This window comes from Metarhizium acridum (assembly GCF_019434415.1).
Source record: "Metarhizium acridum strain ARSEF 324 chromosome Unknown scaffold_1, whole genome shotgun sequence".
NCBI lineage: Eukaryota > Fungi > Ascomycota > Sordariomycetes > Hypocreales > Clavicipitaceae > Metarhizium > Metarhizium acridum.
The window spans coordinates 6,420,049-6,438,108 of record NW_027094015.1 but is presented as its reverse complement, the minus strand read 5'-3'; the positions used below and the strand labels follow the sequence as shown (position 1 = coordinate 6,438,108).

The following is an 18,060-nucleotide window of genomic DNA, read 5'->3' as shown; positions in this document are numbered from 1 at the left end:
TGCCGCGTTTGAGGTATAGCTACGCGTTAACTGGATAGAAAGCTGGGGTTTCCTGCCTACACGCACGTTGTTTATCCGTCACGTGGCATTGGCCAACTGCAATGCAAATGCCAAGTGAAGACGAGTGAAGAAAAGAAAGAACAAGAAGTGACAGTGACGAGACCAGTTGACGGCCATCTCCCCACATTACGTCGGCGCCGCCCATTACCGAGGCACATGCCAATCTAGCAACCTCCAAGCCCAGCAATTCCTCCATCGTCAGCCCAGGAACTCGACCAATATTTACAGAAAATCTGCCTCCCCTAGCTCCCATACTCCCCTCCGGCCTCTTGTCCTCTCGCAACCCCAGGCGACCGCGTCTACCAACCATCAATGCGCCCAGACGCAGGCGCCGTCACGAATCACAATGGCGGCCATGCTTGAGTTCCGCACCCAAGGGTACAATCCCTACGCAGTCAAGTACTCGCCCTACTACGATTCGCGCATAGCCGTCGCAACCTCAGCCAACTTTGGCATCGTCGGAAACGGAAGGGTGTTCGCCCTGGGGCTCACGGCGCAAGGAGTCCAGGTGGAAAAGACGTATGTGTGCGCCCCAGCTGCCCACCCTGCGGCGAGATTGGGGCTAAATACATAGCGAAACAGATTCGACACAAACGACGCATTGTACGACCTGGCTTGGTCGGAGATCAACGAGAACCAACTCATAGTAGCGGGCGGCGACGGGTCGCTGAAGCTCTTCGACCTGGGCGTAAACGAGTTCCCCATCATGAACTTCCACGAACACAAGCGCGAGACATTCTCCGTCTGCTGGAACCCCGTCACAAAGGACACGTTCATTTCAAGTTCATGGGACGGAACCGTCAAAATCGTCAGCAGAACACCCCTCCCCTGCGGCTAAGATTTCAAAAAACAAGAGAGGGAGAGTAACAATCAAGCTTCCGTGTACTAACCGCCCGTCCGTAGTGGTCGCCAACACGCCCGCATTCGCTCAAGACGCTCCCCATCGGAAACTGCACCTACAGCACGTCCTTCTGCCCGTCCAACCCGGCCCTGGTATCAGCCGTCTCGTCGGACTCGCACCTCCGCGTCTTTGACCTGCGCACCCCGACCTCGGCCAAGTACCACCTCGTGTCCACGATCCCCGTCCACGCGGCCGGCAGCCCGCCCGCAGAGGTCCTCACGCACGACTGGAACAAGTACAACGACACGGTCGTGGCCGCGGGCGGCGTGGACCGCATCATTCGCACCTTTGACATTCGCAACCCCGCGGCCGGTCCGCTGGGCCTGATGCTCGGGCACGAATATGCCATTCGGCGATTGGCGTGGAGTCCGCATGCGAGCGACGTCCTTATCAGTGGGAGTTACGACATGACGGTGCGGCTGTGGAACGACGGGTCTGCTCAGCCTTCGGGCCCCTTGGCCGGGGCCAAGCCGGGTCACCAGCTGGGCGTCATGAATAGACATACCGAGTTTGTAACAGGTGTCGACTGGTGTTTATTCGGTGCGGGCGGCTGGGTCGCGTCGGTTGGTTGGGACGAGAGGGTGTTGCTGTGGGATTCGAATATGTTGATGGGCCCGGGTCCAAGATGAAGAATCGAGAAGCTCTGATGGATAAAGGAGGACAAGCATCATTCATGGGTTTGACACTACAGTTTGTGAATGGCGGGTGCATGGAGTCTACACAGCACAGTCACAGAGGTACGGGAAGAGGCGTTATGGCTGCAGATACATGGACTTGCGTTATTTCAAAAAGAAACGGAAAAAAAAAAAAGGAAAAAGATATATAGGTACATGACCCATACGAGGTTCGAAATACTCGGGTTTCCAAGCAAGCTTTGTGAGAAATTACTACTCATCGTTGGGGAGATTTGGACTTCCTAAACGCCGCTTTTTGTGTGTTGTGACCCTTGACCCTGTGCTATGCCCGTAGTTGTACATGGTTTCTGATCTAGTATACATTTGCCCCTGCCATAGCTGGCGCATCTCAAAATATTAAGACAATATTTGTCTCTAGAATGGAGAATGCCCCGAGACCGGGAGACGTCTTGGATTGTCAACTTGTGTCTTCACAGTCGGCCTAGAAAGAGGATCCCCTGGACTCTCTGGACCCCCGGAAGCCTCTTGATCCCCTATGACGGTCACCGCGGTTACCGCGGTTACCGCGGTTACCTCGACCGGATCCCATGTCATCTCGCCGGGCATGACGTCCCATTTCAGCGAAGGGATCAGATGATGCATGACCATCGAAGCGACGAGGTCCCCTGCGTTCGCCACGTCCAGATCGGTCATCTTGGCGGGCGGCACTATCCTGGATGTTCAATCCAGAATGAAGGAGGCCCTGGTTACGAGCCCATGCATGTGAAACCGGCGGCGGTTCGCTCCAGCCCCATCCAACGCTAGTCCACAGATTCAGATCATCAACCAGCTCTTCCCGTTTTTGAGTTGAATTCCCAAAGATTGATGTATAAGCAGAGCATAGCATCTTTCGCGGGAGAGACTGAGTGAGATCCTGAGCCTCCTGGTGGTACTTTGGTAGTTTCTCGGCACCTTCCTCTGCATCAAAGTTGAAACTCTCCAGAGTTTTGTTCGGCTGCAAAGGGAGACCGCGCAGGAGCTTCCTTGCGCTACCCATCGATGTTGGTGGGAGAAGAAGCCAGCCTTCGCCACCCTTATTTTGTCGAGCCGTACGACCTAGTCGATGAATATACGACTCACGATCGCGAGGAGTGTCAACTTGGATAACATGTGTTACGTTGGGGAAGTCCATTCCACGAGCAGTGACATCAGAAGAGAATAAAACGCCACTTCTCGCGTGTCGGAACATATCAGCAGCCCTCGTCCGCTGATTTTGGGTGAGCTGAGATTGAATAGAAAACGTGGGGATTTTCATGAGTCCATTTCGTCTTCGGTGAAAGCCAAGCTCGGCGCCCATTTCAACGAGGGAAGTGGTGTTGAAGTAAACAATGGCCTTAAACGGGGGTAGGCTGCGATCCTCAGCCGCTTTAGCAGATTCTCGGTCGATTAGTTCGAACAAGCTGGGGAAAACATTGTTCCATGAAGTCAGTGGCACGACATGCTGTGGTACTCGGTCGTGGGTAAGAGACTCGTTCTCTGAGATGGTCTGGATAAACTCAAAATCATCGGGTCGAACCATTGTACGGGCAAGTCTGATGACATCGTCCGGTATGGTAGCCGAAACCAACATGGTTTGGCGAGTTTTTTCATCCCGACTTGGGAGGCAACGTGTAATCTCCCCGAGTTCTTTTTCGAAACCGACGTCGAGCATGCGGTCTGCTTCATCCAGAACAAGAGCCGCCAAATTTGGTGCCTCAATGCCACTTTGAGGATCCTGCAACAAATCATTCAGGCGGCCTGGTGTAGCGACCAACAAATGGCATCCTTGACGCTGCGTCTGGCGCAGCATAGAACCCTTGTGAGTGCCTCCAACTGCCGACTGGACAACAAGGCCGGTGTACTTTGTCAGACGACGAGCTTCGGCTGCAATTTGCTCGGCGAGCTCTCTGGTCGGCGACAAAACAATGCCGCGAATATCATCCGACCGGGCACTTCTGGAGGCACGTCTTGTAGCCAGAGTTGGGTCTTCTTCGATCATACGCTGGAGCAACGGCAAAAGGAAAGCCAAGGTCTTTCCAGTTCCTGTCTTGGCCTGGGCAACACTGCGTCGGATTAGTACAGAGCAACAGTCCCGACAGCTAGCTTATGTACTTACATATCTGTTCCCTTGAGTGCCGGGTTAATGGTTTTGGACTGAACAGGTGTCATAGCCTCATATCGCATGTCCTTCGTAATTGCGTCTAGGAGATTTTTATGAACTCCAGCCTGCGACAGGTCGGCAAAGTTGACGACGTCCCTCGGGACAGTCTCCTCGGTGGGATTTGTCTCAACAGCTGCAGCTTCTGCGCTGTAGAATCTCGAAGAGTATGCAATGCTCTTGAAGGTACCAGGAGTTCGCGCCAAAGGTACGACACCTCTCGGGGCAAGGGGGGTGGCCGTCCGGCTGCGAAGGAAGACGGACCGCGTAACGGCACTGGTGAGGCCAGCACAGTGGCGAAAGCCTTGTCTCAGCATATTGACAGCCTTCTTCACAGAACGAGACAGATTATTGATGTGAAACAGATTATTGATGTGAAGCACACTTGGCTATCAAGATTGTGAAGGCTTGAAAGGGCAGCAAGTGATGGAGAACTTCAAAATAGGATCCGCGCTCTCGAGAATTTCATGGACTAGCGGGTCCAGAATTTTTTTCCTGTCCCAAGGTGGATGGCACGCGGGTTGCAAAAAAGGCCGCACACCCCGCACCCACAACCACACACACAGGTGTGCGGCCTTTTTTGCAACCCGCGTGGCTGGGTGGCGACTACCTTCTTTCCGCAAGATGCCAGCGGCTACCAATCATGTTGGTCTAAATTCCCTACCCCTGCCCATTCTTGAAGCGAGTCTGAAAACACCATGAATTGAATAGCTTCATGACTACAATCAATGTAAAGCAAGAAAGAGATAGAGAAAGGCAAAGAGGAAACAGCTTAGTAAGATTTGGATACGAAAGACACCGCAGTTGCCTGTTTCTACTCCAATTCATTTGTATATTTGCTCATTCGGCGGAGCAAAGTCTTCAAAGGTCAAACTCCACCACAAACGCGACAGATGTTTACCACTGCATGAACCACAATCTCAAAGCAGAAGATTCATTCCGTTAACTTATATAATCTGGTATATTTCAAAAGTCACCAGTAAAAAAATATCAGTATCAGAAGATATCATGTCTCCGGTGGCATTGATGTTGCTGAAGCGTCATCCATTAGGGGATTTCCGGCTCGGGACCCCATGGTTCATTATCCCCATATCTGTGCGCTTCGCAGCGGCTCCGGGGATGGCTGTGCCTCATGGCTGATCGCAAGGGAGCTAATAGATCATTCCGGTTCGAGATGCATAGGGTTTAACAGCGCCAACCAAATTCATACCTTGTTTACTCGCCCTCCGAATGTTAACGAGGCGTCTACAACACAAGCCAGTACTACTTTGAGTAGAGCACAAGAGTTCATGCAGCTTTTAATGCTTTATAAACAAGGAAAGAAACAGCTCCAATTCATTGCCGTGAGTATCAATATCAAACGCCAGCCTGGCATACGTGATCATTCTTCAGCTCATGTCATTGACCATTCCAACCCAATGCTATGCAATCAGCAATCCATAAAACGCCGGATACTTCTTTCTCTCTCATGAAATACGCCTTCTCCTTGACCTTCTACATGCCATCTTCCTCCAAAGCATGCACCTTTGCTCCCAACTTAAAGCATGTCTTTGCTCATCTCATAAGACCAGCCACCATCCCGCCTGAGCTTGTCTCGGGCTGCCATATCCTTTCTAATGTCATCTTCTGTTAGTCGATCGGCCCCACTCCAGTTAGCACTCGAGGTTCTGGCACGGAATTTGTGCCACCTATCTTTGCTCTTGCTGAACACTTCTTCCATGTTGAGCGGTCGCGGCGGTCCAAAAATCAGTGAAGGATCCATAGTCTCCTGGTCAACCAAGGCTTTTCTTAGATCTGGTGAGTCCGCCCAAGGCGCCACTACAACGCCGTTTGCCTCGTCGTCTTCACTATCGTCATCAGTTTGGATTTCAGGCAGTTCAATTGCTTCACCATTCTGGAAACGCGGAGAAGACCTCGGCACAGACTTGGCAGCAGACTTGGCACTATTGACAGGGCCAGGTCGGGCAGGAGTCTTATAAGCTGGGCCTGCGGCGTTCGGGTTAGGGGCAAATGGAATAGCACCCTTCGAGATTTGAGCCATTTCTAAGGGGTGGGATGCCTTCATCTGGTTGGCATGCTGGGCGGTTATGGTGGCCTTGAAGAGATCGCGGGTAGCACTATGTGGTGCATTTGTGTAACCGCTCTGAAAAACAGTCTTCGGCGGTAGCTCCTGTTTGATGTTAGTTGAAATTGGTTTCATTGTTTCTAAGGGGCTGCTTACCTTCTTGAATCCAGCTGATGGTCGAACAGGGGGTCCCTTGATGTTCCTTTGGCCAGATGTATCAGCTTCATCATCAAAAGCGTCACTGGTTCGTCGTCGCTTAGCGTCGTTAATTTGATATGCTGGGCCCCCGCGAGATTGGGGGCGTTTTTCATAGTCATTATCGCCTTTCTCTTGGACGAAGTTTCGTTTCGAACCGGCTTTGCCCGTGTTGGATAAGACCCCATTAACTGGCCTACCAAGCTCATCCTGACCCGAGTTTGCAGTGGATGTCATCCGAGGCTGGGGGCGCGCAGGTTGACTATCCTGGCCCATCGCAGAGTCCGGTGGGCCATTAGGCTGGGAACGCACAGCAGGGGGTGGCGCCCTGGTCTGCTTCGCCTTTTCAATGGCAGCTTTTCTCTGAGCATTGCCTTTGGTCTGGGATTGGGATTGCAGTGCGGCCTGTTCTTGTTGTTGTTGCTTTCTTTGGCGTTCAGTCTCCTGGCGTTTCAGCTGTTCTTGCCTTCGTTGCTCTTCCTGAACTGCGGCTTTCTTTCGTTCCATCTCAGCCTTGGCGTCGCGTCTCTTCTGGGTTTCTTTTTCTTCCTGTTCCTTCTTCCTGGCAGCCACTTCCTGCGCCTTAGCTCGGCCGGCAGTAGCCGCCCCTCTCAAGCTCTGTGTTGATTGTTTTGGTTGCAATGATGCCTTGCTAGCCCTGCTTGTAAGCTGTTGTTGCGTTTGGCTCGCAGAGAGACTTGGTACATCAGGCTGTGCAGTAGACAACCGATACTGTGAATGTTGGGATCCTGTGTTAACTCGAATAACAGTGGGCGCCTGTTTTGGCCGAGTTTGTGTTTCCCTTGTAAATGGTCGCTTGGTTTCCCTGTTGCGTGTGGCGTGAGTTGGACCAAGAGAGCGAGGCGCAGACGGTGGTGGCATCGAAGGGGCATCCTCCATGTCGATGTCTTTATTCAGAGAAGTTGTTTCTTCCCCAGAAACTTTTGCATTACGATGTCCAGTCCTTGAAGACTTAGGTGTTTCCTTGACCGCTGACCGTTCATCTTCCTTCTTAGATGCAATTTGCACCTCCATGGCAGCAACTTTCTCCTGTTCCTTGCTAAACACACGGGCTTTCTCGCGTTCCTTTTGCCTTGCCTTCTCAAGTTTTTCATTTTGCTCCTCCATTCTTTTGGCTTCCTTTTCACGTCTCTTCTCTTCTTTCTCCTTCTCAACAGACGCTCGCGTACGCCGTGTTAGCCGCGTAGGGCTTGCATCTTGGTTGGCTGGCGCGCTCTGGGATCCTGAGGAGCCAGTTTCTTGCTGAGAAACAACGGATTCTGATGACATAAAAGAATGAAGACCGAGACGGTTTGAAGAAGGAGACATTAGCGATTTCCCTTCGGCACTAATAGCTGCACTACTGACGAGCAGTCCTCTGGAGCTTTTGAGAATAGACGAGAGCTTGTTCTTAACTTGCTTCAAAGGGCTCTCTCGGAATGCCCGTGAAGGTGACTTGGATGTGCCCAAAGCACCAGCTTCGGCCACATTCAGTAGACTTGGGTTGGAAACAGACACAACTTTCTTCAGATAGTGAGTATCCTCCATTGCGGGGCGCATGTTCGGTACAACCGGAACAGAGGCAGACTTTCCATGCCCAAATGTTAGCTTCGCACCATTGCCTTTGCCCGGATGGGCAAATTGCTTGTCGACCTCGGCATTGTCGTCATCTGACATGGCAAAATCCGTTTCGCCAATAGTCTTTTTGCCCTGAATGCCCTCCATTACATCTGCTGAATGGCTTTTTGGCAGGCTTGGCCGTTCCTCATTTGCCGCCGCTAGAGTTGCTGGTGGCTCGATCCAATCGTCATCATCATCTTCTGGAAAAGCCCCCGGTGTGGATTGAAGCGTGTTCAAGGGAATCGGAGAAACGGCTTTGAGGGCAGAGGTCTTGCTCTGCGGCTGTGTTTGGACACTCTTCGCTTGAGATTGGCCAAGCATGTTGATCTGGTCTTGGAGCCGTTGGGTGTAAGTCTTGTTGTCCTGATTTGTAGCAGGATGCGAAGGAAGTTCATCATCCACCTCCATTTCATTTTCCTGGTTCTCATCTCGGTCCGGCTTCGTTAGGTTTCCTCCAAGGCTCTTGCCTCCTGTCGGTCTATTGTAGTAACTAGTCCTGATGTGGTCGAGATGGCTGGTTCGAGAGGCCCGCGCACCATTGGTCTTACCAGCTGCGAGAGGCTCCCGGGCTGGCAACGATGCAAAATTCAGACTGCTCTTACGAACTATAGGCCGAATAGGACTAGAGCCGTCCGATGCAGATCGGGCATCATCATCAGGGTAACGTGCGCCCTGTTTTGCTTCCAAACTCAACTGTCGTTCAGGTGATACATCATCTTCGTACTCTGATTCGCGATGAAGATTGAGTTGTGCTTCAGGGATGATCTTTTTTGATGCATCTGCAGAAACTCGTGCTGTCTGGTCCTCTTTAGCCGTTTGGAATGTCTTCTCGGGCGAAGGTTGAGTGGAAGCGTTTGCGGGGCTATTCTTCAGTGGAACTGTCGTGGTCTGCACAGCACCTTGTTGTAGCCGGTCGTATCCATCAGAGTCTGAGTCCATGTGAATATTCACTGAGGCAACATCTTGGCTCCCAAAGTAGCCAGAGTCCTGTGTCACTTGTATGGCTGACTTCTGTGAGAAAACTGCGACACGAGCCGGCGATGGTCTGACGGGACTTGGAGAGCCTCTCGCTGCGTCATCGTGTACTCCCGGAGATTGCAGACGACTTATGGGACTCGAAGCTCCGTTTGGAGTTGCAGAGAAGACCTCGGAAAGAGGCTACGCCATGTTAGCTTTCGTCTGTTGTTTGAGTGCGATTCAACATACCACGCGTGTCTCCAGAGGTTTCGCTTTTCTAGCGGTTCTCGGTGTCTTTCCGCGAAGTTTTGCTGGTGTTTTGAATGTTTCTGCAAAGTTTCTGAGAGACCATCAGCCATCAAATGTCCTACGTCCGTTATCGATAGAAAGTGCATACATTTCATTTTCATTAAAGATGCTTGCCATGTGCTCGTTGAGCCAGTCGAGCTCATTTCGGGCGGAGTACGAGAACTCATCAACCTCCGATTGAGTGATCTGTAGAGCTGCATTTCGTTCCTCGGTAATCCATGCTGCAGAGCCAACTTGCAAGCGCGGTCCTCGCATTGCCGCCATGATATCTCGCGTTGCCGACCAAGGCAGGAGTATCGTGTAGGTTGTTGGCGTTCGATATAGTTTAATCGGTCAATATCATGAAGACATCTGGCGGTATGTGATATAAACCGACTTCGAGTGATGAGGCTAAAGGGAGAGTCTGAGCTACAGGTGACCAAGGTAGGTCGATGTTGGTGGAGAGCCCTAACGCTACATTGCCCATTCCAAGCCGTAATGTTTTGATTGATCCCGGATCGGGTTAGCGCCTTATGGACCGCCCTCCTTCCACACTGTCGCGTCCGGCCCTGGGCATTATGAGCATTGAGGACGGGTGCGGCTGAAACGGCCAAGAAAAATGGGCTTGGTCACGTGGTGATAGGCTTCTTATCAGATACTAAACACGCTTTGTTTACTTTCGCCGCGTCGTCGCAAAGGTGGGATGTTTGGTGGCTGACAGCAGCCTCAACTCGACTCGCATGCCGTCACTCCATATTTACCTTCACAGAAAGCAACTGCGCAAATATGAGGGTAATAGAAGTAATTATTGACGTAAGTCACATCACTTTTTGGCCGCAAAGCACAGCCGACTAATATTCTTGCGAAGGGCTTCAAGTCGTACGCCGTACGAACGGTAATATCGGGATGGTAAACACCAGAGTAAGCCATGGGCATACGTTCACAGCGTCGCTAATGGGAGCGATAGGGACGAAAGTTTCAATTCGATTACTGGCCTTAATGGCAGTGGTAAATCAAATATCTTAGATGCGATTTGTTTCGTCCTGGGCATCACCAACATGTCTACAGTCAGAGCACAAAATCTCCAGGTTGAGCTGCCCATATCTTTAGATTTTGAATCATGTTAACTGTATGAATAGGATCTCATTTACAAGCGCGGGCAAGCTGGCGTCACAAAAGCCAGCGTAACAATTGTATTTGACAACCGAGATAAAAAGAAGTCACCGATCGGTTTCGATGAATATGCCAGCATTAGCGTGACACGTCAGATTGTGCTAGGCGGCACTTCAAAATACCTCATCAATGGGCACCGAGCACAACAGCAGACTGTTCAAAATCTGTTCCAGTCAGTACAACTCAATATCAACAACCCTAATTTTCTCATTATGCAAGGGCGCATCACCAAAGTCTTGAATATGAAAGCGGTTGAGATCCTTGCTATGATAGAGGAAGCTGCTGGAACCAGAATGTTCGAGGACCGTCGAGACAAGGCACTCAAAACTATGGGCAAAAAGGAGCTAAAACTTCAGGAGCTAAGAGAACTACTAAAAGACGAGATCGAACCAAAGCTAGAAAAACTACGAACGGAGAAGCGAGCGTTTCTCGATTTTCAGCAAACACAAAACGACCTTGAGCGCCTAACAAGAGTCGTTGTTGCCTACGATTATATCAAATGCCAGGAGAAGTTAAAGCAATCTGCAGCAGATTTAGAGGACAAAAAAACACGTCACAAGATGTTGGAAGAATCCGCGACTCGTCTAAGGAGTGAAATATCACACTTGGAGGTGGACGTCAAGAAGGTTCGAGCTCAACGGGAAAAAGAAGTAAAGAAGGGAGGGAAAGCCGGAGCTCTGGAGGATACCGTCAAAAAGCATGCAAATGAGTTGGTTCGTCTTGCTACGGTTATGGATTTAAAAAATACCAGTTTAGCGGAGGAAAAGGAGAAAAAACAAATGGTCGAGAAGACTGTTTCAGAGATGGAAACAGCTCTGAAAGACAAGACGACTGCCTTTAACAATGCCAAGACATCATACGATAAGGCAAAAGACGATCTGACCAAGCAAACTCAAGAAGTTGAATGCAAAGAAGAGCTTTTACAAACACTTCAAACAGGCGTCGCTTCCAAGGATGGCCAAGAGAGTGGCTATCAAGGCCAGCTACAGGACGCGAGGAACCGGGCCACAGCAGCCGCGACCGAACAAGAACAAGCCAAAATCAAAATTGCACATCTGCAAAGCCGACTGAAGGAGGAAGAGCCACGCGCTGAAAAGGCAAAAGAACAAAACGCCGGCCTTCTCCGCGAACTCGACGGACTAAAGGGCCAGGTGCAGCAACTTGAAAAAGAGCTTGGGAAGTTGGGGTTTGAGCCTGGTCAAGAAGAGGAAATGTACAAGCAAGAGTCACACTTACAACAGACTATCCGGGGCCTTCGCCAGGATTCAGACAAACTCAAGCGCCAAGTTGCCAACATCGACTTCAACTACGCAGATCCCGTTCCGGGTTTTGACCGATCTAAGGTGAAAGGCTTGGTCGCGCAACTTTTTACTCTTGACAAGGAGCATACTAGGGCCGGCACAGCGCTCGAAATCTGCGCGGGTGGCCGACTTTACAATGTAGTCGTCGATTCAGAGGTCACGGGTACTCAGCTGCTTCAAAAAGGAAAATTACGAAAGAGAGTCACCATAATTCCCCTGAACAAAATTGCCGCTTTCAGAGCGTCGGCCGAAACTATTGCAACTGCACAAAACATCGCTCCTGGGAAGGTTGATCTTGCGCTTTCCCTTGTCGGATATGACGAAGAAGTGTCTGCAGCAATGGAGTATGTGTTCGGAAATACTCTGGTTTGTGCCGATGCGGAGACTGCCAAGCGTGTTACTTTCGACCCCAGTGTCAGAATGCGAAGTATCACTCTTGAGGGTGATGCTTATGATCCCTCCGGTACACTGTCAGGAGGTAGTTCGCCCAATTCTAGCGGTGTCTTGGTGACGCTGCAGAAACTGAACAACATCACTCGACAGCTCAGGGAAACCGAGCAGGCGTTGAAAGAACTACAAACCAAGATTAGCAAAGAAAAATCAAAGTTGGATCAGGCTCGTCGTATCAAGCAAGAACTCGATCTAAAGAATCACGAGGTCAAACTTGCAGGGGACCAGATTAGCGGTAACTCTTCATCGTCAATCATTCAGGAAGTCGAGAACATGAAGACCAGTATCACTGAGCTTCAAAACAGCATTACTGAGGCTAAGTCTCGTCAGGTCGAAGCCAATGCAGATATAAAGAGAATTGAGAAAGACATGAAAGACTTCGACACAAACAAGGATGCAAAGCTTATTGAACTCCAAAAGTCTTTGGATAAGCTGCGGGCTAATCTTGAGCAGAACTCTGCAGCAGTCAAAAGCCTGCAAAAGGTGCATCAAAATGCTCAACTTGATCTGGAACAAGTGGGAGCAGATCTGTCCGCCGCCCGAGAGCAACTTCAGGAAGCCGAAGTTGGGATCAAAGCAGCGCAACAGGATGTTGAAGATCTTTCAAGACAGCGGGCTGCGTTGAAAGAAACACACGACACTGCCCAAGCTCAGCTAGATGATGAGAGAGCCAAGCTCAACCTGTTTGACGACGAACTTCGTTTGTCAGAGGAAGCCATGCGATCGAAAAACGCTCGTATCACTGAGGAAGGTCTAGAAATGCAAAAGCTTGGCCATCAAATTGAACGATTCCATAAAGAACAGCAAGCAGCCGCAGATAACGTTGCTCGTCTGGAATCAGAGTACGAATGGATCCAAGACGAAAAAGACAAATTTGGCCGGAGCGGCACGCCTTATCATTTCCAGGGCCAAAATATTGGTGAATGCAAAGCCACACTGCGAAACCTTACAGAACGTTCGCAGGGCATGAAGAAGAAGATCAACCCCAAGGTTATGAATATGATTGACAGTGTCGAGAAGAAGGAAGTCACTTTGAAGCACATGATTAAGACAGTCATTCGCGATAAACGGAAGATTGAAGAAACCATAGTCAGCCTAGACGATTACAAGAAGAAGGCCTTACAGGAGACATGGGAAAAGGTGAATGGTGACTTTGGCCAAATTTTCTCAGAACTGCTTCCCGGAGGCAGTTTCGCCAAACTCGATCCCCCTGAGGGCAAGACTATTAGCGATGGTCTTGAGGTCAAGGTGTGCCTGGGCAAGGTGTGGAAGCAGAGCTTAACAGAGTTGAGCGGTGGCCAGAGGTATGGAATTCAACGCATGGAAGACTAGAAAAATCTTGGACAAATACATAGAAACTGACCGTATCACAGATCACTTGTTGCCCTGTCGCTCATTATGGCACTTCTTCAATTCAAGCCTGCGCCGATGTATATTCTCGACGAAGTTGACGCTGCTTTGGATCTCTCCCATACGCAAAATATTGGCCGTCTCATCAAGACAAGGTTCAAGGGTTCGCAGTTCATTGTCGTCAGTCTGAAGGATGGCATGTTCCAAAATGCCAACCGAATATTCAGGACACGCTTCAGTGAAGGCACGAGCATGGTTCAAGCCTTGACTCCTGCCGATATGAAGTAATCGACGTGGACATATTCAAAGTCATCATGAGATACGAAGAAAGGGACATGAAGAAGTATTGTGCATAGATCAATGGACGAGATATTGACGAAGAGCGTTTATTTCTTTATTTTAGCTTCATGTACCTGCAGATATTTGGTATCATTATCTATTCACTCCGTACGGAATATACCCTAAGGGATAGTTTATCTAAGTTATCTAATCTAAGTATTCGGACCCCTTTGTAGCCTCGACCTTGGGATCACATTGTCCATCACCGGGCACTTTGTTTGACGTATAAATGAGATCCACGTTCAAGAACGTCAACCTCCATACCGACTTCCAGCACCGACTCCAATCGGTCTAGATTGTTGCTTTTTAGAAATGTAGGCAAGAGTTGCATACCAAGACAACCCATCTTAGGAGCACCGGCATCAATATCCCGATACTTGCGGAGGGCACGATCTGGTTCCACAACGTGCCGAATACCCGTGGCAGGGTCGACATTTGGTAGTTTGCATCTTCATCCCACATGTCAGTGTTCCTGGCATCATTTCTTCCATCCGGACGAATGTCACTTACCTCACAGTTCTGCATGAGACATCAAACCTGCTCATCGTTTCGCTTCTGCCGAGATGTTTGAAGTTGACCGACTTCCAGTCATCCTCATCATATTCCTTTAAGCCAGAAACTAGATTTATCATTTGTGAGTCAGTGTGAGGCAGTTCATCCAGAGTAGGGGGTCTGCGTTAGTCAAGTACCGATTATATTGCCCCGGAAGCGTCGGACATCAATGCGATCAATGGATCTGTCCTTTTGAATCTTTGACTCTAGCGCTCGGATACTTGACAGATTGAGCAGATGTACCGGAAACTATGATGTCAGTTTGCTTGTTTGAGGCGAAGCAGGGGTGATAGGAAGGAACGTTGTAATTTACTGCATCGTGAAAATCTATCTCCGCTTCATGTCCTGACATTTCCTTTCGCGGAGCAGTTCGGAATACTTTTCTGCGGGCAGATGGGTCGGATCGAAAGATGCCCAGCGAGTGCTTCACCCCAAGATACGTGGCAAGTTCGGCCGGCAGCTCGTTGGACATGTCAAGTGCATAGGGAGCGTCCACCCATACCTTGACATTTGCATACCGATAGCCTCTTGCATCAATCTCCTGCTTGGATGGGAATTCCAATGGGAGTATGAATTCCTTCTCCGGACCTGCGCTCCAACCCCGGCTAAGCTTGGCAACAAGAAGTTGTACTAAGCCTAGGAAGCCTCTTTCTTGCCAGGGAAAACGGACAGCAACAAACCCGCCTTGCAGGCTGCCCAGAAGTCTGCTCTTCTTACCAGCATCCGGTAGCCATATATCAACTTTGACGTTGGCCAAGAGCGGCAGCTGCCTCAGTGTCAAGAATTCCCACGCGCTGCTCGATTCTGTCTGTGCACCTGATTCTGTAACAGCGGACGAAGACTTGGGCTTCAACTGAGCAAACATGTAGAGACGGTCGTGCTCCAGGCCGGTGGGCAAGACCTTGGCTCTATCCAACTCTATTCCTCTGCACGATTTGATGGGATAAATGTACAGACTCTCGATTGTCGGTGTCTTTCCCGCCTGCGGCTTATGTCTGGCATCATATTGCGAACGCAAGTGACTCTCACGCTGTGGGCGGCCAAGCTTGCTGTGTGTCTGCCGTAATGCATCACTATGGTCGACAGGCACCGGTGGGAATAGGATAAAAATTGGAACCAGGAAGACAATGATGGTGACAACCATGAGGAAAACTGCGCCGTAGTCAAATAGACCCGTTATCCTGGAAAAGTAGAGCATCTTGCCAGGCGATGTTGTGAAGCCCCGCGGCCTGCCCTTCAGCCAAGTGATTTGCTCGAATGGTCAGGGCGCAATAGCTCGATTTTGTTCAAGGGCGGCCATACGAGGAATATGATTAGATTTATGAGATGATTCGGAGGCATGGGCCGAAGTTGATGTTCAATGCCCCTGAATACAAAGGCCTGAAACCGTCAGGGCGAAGCTCCACCTCAGTTGAAGTTCGACTTTGGTCATCTACGTCACAGGCATGAGACCGTCACTGTGTAAAAGCTGAGTATTGTAGACGAGTATCGGTGTTGAGCGCTTGGTCGAAATTTCCGATTGGGACGTGTTGCTTTGATGTTTTGAATCGCTGCTAGGGTTATATATAGGGTAGTGGAAATACCGGGTTTTTGGGTTTAGCGCAGTGAGAATCTTCACGTTACATACTGGCTATAAAATAAACGAGGCAGAAAGTAATGAGTTTGGGGAGGAATGAAGCCGCTCCAGGCGCTTGAAGGAGCTTGAATATTTTAATTTGCATTCCTGTCTTCCACCTATTGTCCTTCTCATCTTGCCTTTCGATTTCTCTATCTGCTACGTCCGGGGCTCGCCATATGCGTCACGCATCGCAAGGCCATTCCTCTTTGGGTTGCCATTTGCGGCGCAGGGTAGGTGCGATCAGCACCACATTCACTTACCTGGCAACCTGGGTTCTCCGTAGATGGTGGTAATAATGAGCTCCCCTACAACAACAACACCCAACCCTGTTGTGAAGGTTGGTGGTGGGTTATCTCGTTATTTCCGTCTCCAGCAATTTAACGTTGCTTGTTCGAAATGCCATGCACACGGTTGACCTCTCGCACATCATCAAGCCGTCAGGTTACACGAACTTGGCACCCCCGCCGCGCTTGTTGTGTCTGATTGTCCAGTCGGAGACTCTGGCTGGAATCAGCATCCTGGCCACCCTGGCCACCCACACTGCACGATGTGACTGCCTGTCACAATGTCTCCAAAACGATGACTTACATGGCCTCGGGCTGTTGCTTCGTCTTCAGCCAAGGGCTCGAGTGCAACAACATCTCTTTGCCAGGCGAGCCTGAGTGAAGGCTGGATCTGACAGCTCCCTTTTCGAACAACAATCATGCACAGCTGTGGGCCCAAATACAGCTCTTCCCTGACCATCACCGCGACGGCACCACAGAGTCTATCCATGGCATGAATTCAACACGAACCATGAGCGGATTGCTCCGCCCGGCCAAGTCCGTCGACATCACACAACTGCAGTGCTCTGTTGTTTGGGGCTAATCGACCCCTTTCTTCAAACTGAAATCACCTTGTATGGGTATGGCCCATACAGTCATATTCCACCGGGCAATCATCACATGAATCGAAGCTATCTTCTTCTGAAAACCAGCCGCTGTTCCGAGGCATGGACCCTCAACGCTCCTGAATGATTAGTCCCTGAACCGGTAGGATCTGGCCGATCACTCGTACACCATGCCTGCCTGTCTGTGCCACTTTCCGCGGCAACCACACTTCTCTCACTTCGATTCATTAGGAGGTGGAGGTACACAGCATGTAGGGTGTATGTCGGCGTGGGTTCCGCCCCGTGTTTAGCGCCCGGAGTCGGCGCCACAGCTACTGAATATCGATCCGCATCAGGGCCTGCCCGCAGAGGATGCATTGAAGTTGTCAGGGCTCGAGATAACAACAGACAGGAAGAAGACACAGGGGTCTAGAGACAGTATCTCCTCGGGCGGAGACTTGGCTCGATGTTAAAGGCCAAAAGAAAAAAGGGAAATCGAACAGATACGGCAGGTTGATGAGAAGGCATGAAGCTCGCAAGACCCGAGGGCGGTCTTGTTCGACCGAAGATGTTTCCGAGGTGGGCATCAAGCAAAGTTTCATATCAGCAGCATGCTCCGATTTATTACAAGAGGTGCAAAGAAACATTGGAGACAAATCAGGCAACCGTATCGTATGGACCGAGGCCACTTGTCATGAAGTCATATCATCCACTTCAGGCCCGAACTGGCACGCCATGCAGCTTGTTGTGAATGCCATCAGTACTACGAATCCCTGGTGATAGCATCTGTATGTTAAGAGTCCAAACTCTGCGCGGCCGGGGACCCTTCAGAGCCTCGCCCCTGTCCGCTTTGATCACCTCGCCGATTGGGTGGGTGGAGCCTTCTACGGTTGCACTGTTTTGGACATCCAACGTCTTTGTCGCGCCCCCAGTTCAATTGGTGTATTGTACAAGACGGAGTCCTGTACATATGCCCGGGACTTCTAGGCCCTGGAGGACACAACAGCTCCCGTCGGAAGCATTGAAAAATTTCCGGGCACGAACATAACCTAGCGGATAATGTATGTAATATGTCATCTGTCCATCTCTTGCCTGCCGCGGGACGAAACTATCCTCTTTTTTCGACATGGCAATGACAACCCTTGAGTTGCAGGCATATTACATACATGCATGTCTATACACATATCAATTCACTTACAAATAGAATTCAGGGTAATTCAGAGACAGACGATAGGCGGATAAATTTAAGTAATAATCCGGGCGCAGTGCGATTATTTGATACTCACCCAATTTTCTAGTTACAGTGACAGAAATTATGGCAATCAGCATGGCAATTTGCCTTGTCAACACCAAGTGGTAATCTGTTGAACCTTGCTGGGCAGAGGAGCTTCATTCGGGACGTAACCAGTTCGCCAATTCCAGCGTCTGTATTCAGGCGGGGGTTATCTACGCAGCACGTCCCCAGTGGCGAGTTGCAGACAACCACCACGCATATTTGCCATCTATGCGCAA

The 18,060-nt window shown here is 50.2% G+C and overlaps 5 protein-coding genes across 9 annotated transcripts; 2 read left to right on the top strand and 3 right to left on the bottom strand.

Annotated features, from left to right (window-relative positions):
* Window positions 1-157: 157 nt before the first annotated feature.
* On the bottom strand, window positions 158-4,212 carry J3458_002023 (uncharacterized protein). Its single transcript, XM_007808852.2, has 2 exons — window positions 3,731-4,212; window positions 158-3,677 (listed from the first exon to the last, which is right to left on the bottom strand). The coding sequence occupies exons 1-2, from the start codon at window positions 4,087-4,089 to the stop codon at window positions 2,078-2,080; spliced, it is 1,959 nt and encodes a 652-aa protein (XP_007807043.2). The 5' UTR covers window positions 4,090-4,212; the 3' UTR covers window positions 158-2,077.
* PEX7 (peroxisomal targeting signal 2 receptor) lies at window positions 407-1,590 on the top strand (the record flags this gene model as incomplete). The annotated part of the gene is made up of 3 exons (XM_007808853.1): window positions 407-579; window positions 643-868; window positions 964-1,590. 3 exons carry the CDS (start codon window positions 407-409, stop codon window positions 1,588-1,590), a joined length of 1,026 nt encoding a protein of 341 aa, XP_007807044.1.
* An 800-nt stretch (window positions 4,213-5,012) lies between the features above and the next one.
* Window positions 5,013-9,343, bottom strand: J3458_002022 (uncharacterized protein). Its single transcript, XM_007808851.2, has 4 exons — window positions 9,007-9,343; window positions 8,859-8,949; window positions 5,994-8,810; window positions 5,013-5,942 (listed from the first exon to the last, which is right to left on the bottom strand). The coding sequence occupies exons 1-4, from the start codon at window positions 9,180-9,182 to the stop codon at window positions 5,310-5,312; spliced, it is 3,717 nt and encodes a 1,238-aa protein (XP_007807042.2). The 5' UTR covers window positions 9,183-9,343; the 3' UTR covers window positions 5,013-5,309.
* Window positions 9,344-9,627: 284 nt separating this feature from the next.
* On the top strand, window positions 9,628-13,598 carry SMC2 (Structural maintenance of chromosomes protein 2). 3 transcript variants are annotated; one of them, XM_066117059.1, is made up of 5 exons: window positions 9,628-9,710; window positions 9,766-9,806; window positions 9,865-9,985; window positions 10,037-13,125; window positions 13,195-13,598. In XM_066117059.1, the coding sequence occupies exons 1-5, from the start codon at window positions 9,684-9,686 to the stop codon at window positions 13,457-13,459; spliced, it is 3,543 nt and encodes a 1,180-aa protein (XP_065978947.1). In that variant the 5' UTR covers window positions 9,628-9,683; the 3' UTR covers window positions 13,460-13,598. The 3 variants fall into 3 exon arrangements, with proteins under 3 accessions (XP_065978947.1, XP_007807041.1, XP_065978948.1); XM_007808850.2 differs by having other exon boundaries at window positions 9,766-9,985; XM_066117060.1 differs by having other exon boundaries at window positions 9,766-13,125.
* Window positions 13,589-17,123, bottom strand: J3458_002020 (uncharacterized protein). 3 transcript variants are annotated; one of them, XM_066117056.1, is made up of 4 exons: window positions 14,376-15,692; window positions 14,200-14,311; window positions 14,021-14,129; window positions 13,589-13,959 (listed from the first exon to the last, which is right to left on the bottom strand). In XM_066117056.1, exons 1-4 carry the CDS (start codon window positions 15,258-15,260, stop codon window positions 13,713-13,715), a joined length of 1,353 nt encoding a protein of 450 aa, XP_065978944.1. In that variant the 5' UTR covers window positions 15,261-15,692; the 3' UTR covers window positions 13,589-13,712. The 3 variants fall into 3 exon arrangements, with proteins under 3 accessions (XP_065978944.1, XP_065978945.1, XP_065978946.1); XM_066117057.1 differs by adding an exon at window positions 16,269-17,123 and having other exon boundaries at window positions 14,021-16,180; XM_066117058.1 differs by having other exon boundaries at window positions 14,021-14,311.
* Between the last annotated feature and the right edge of the window lie 937 nt (window positions 17,124-18,060).

Coding starts and splice junctions, on each gene's coding strand:
- J3458_002023 (XM_007808852.2), bottom strand. CDS start 4,089: ATGCTGAGACAAGGCTTTCGCCACTGTGCTGGCCTCACCAGTGCCGTT. Junction 3,678..3,730: donor GCACTCAAGGGAACAGATAT/GTAAGTACATAA, acceptor AATCCGACGCAG/TGTTGCCCAGGCCAAGACAG.
- J3458_002022 (XM_007808851.2), bottom strand. CDS start 9,182: ATGGCGGCAATGCGAGGACCGCGCTTGCAAGTTGGCTCTGCAGCATGG. Junction 8,950..9,006: donor ATCTTTAATGAAAATGAAAT/GTATGCACTTTC, acceptor ATGGTCTCTCAG/AAACTTTGCAGAAACATTCA. Junction 5,943..5,993: donor CATCAGCTGGATTCAAGAAG/GTAAGCAGCCCC, acceptor AACATCAAACAG/GAGCTACCGCCGAAGACTGT.
- SMC2 (XM_066117059.1), top strand. CDS start 9,684: ATGAGGGTAATAGAAGTAATTATTGAC. Junction 9,711..9,765: donor TAATAGAAGTAATTATTGAC/GTAAGTCACATC, acceptor ATTCTTGCGAAG/GGCTTCAAGTCGTACGCCGT. Junction 9,986..10,036: donor TCAGAGCACAAAATCTCCAG/GTTGAGCTGCCC, acceptor CTGTATGAATAG/GATCTCATTTACAAGCGCGG.
- J3458_002020 (XM_066117056.1), bottom strand. CDS start 15,260: ATGCTCTACTTTTCCAGGATAACGGGTCTATTTGACTACGGCGCAGTT. Junction 14,130..14,199: donor CTTCCGGGGCAATATAATCG/GTACTTGACTAA, acceptor TGATAAATCTAG/TTTCTGGCTTAAAGGAATAT. Junction 13,960..14,020: donor GTCTCATGCAGAACTGTGAG/GTAAGTGACATT, acceptor TGTGGGATGAAG/ATGCAAACTACCAAATGTCG.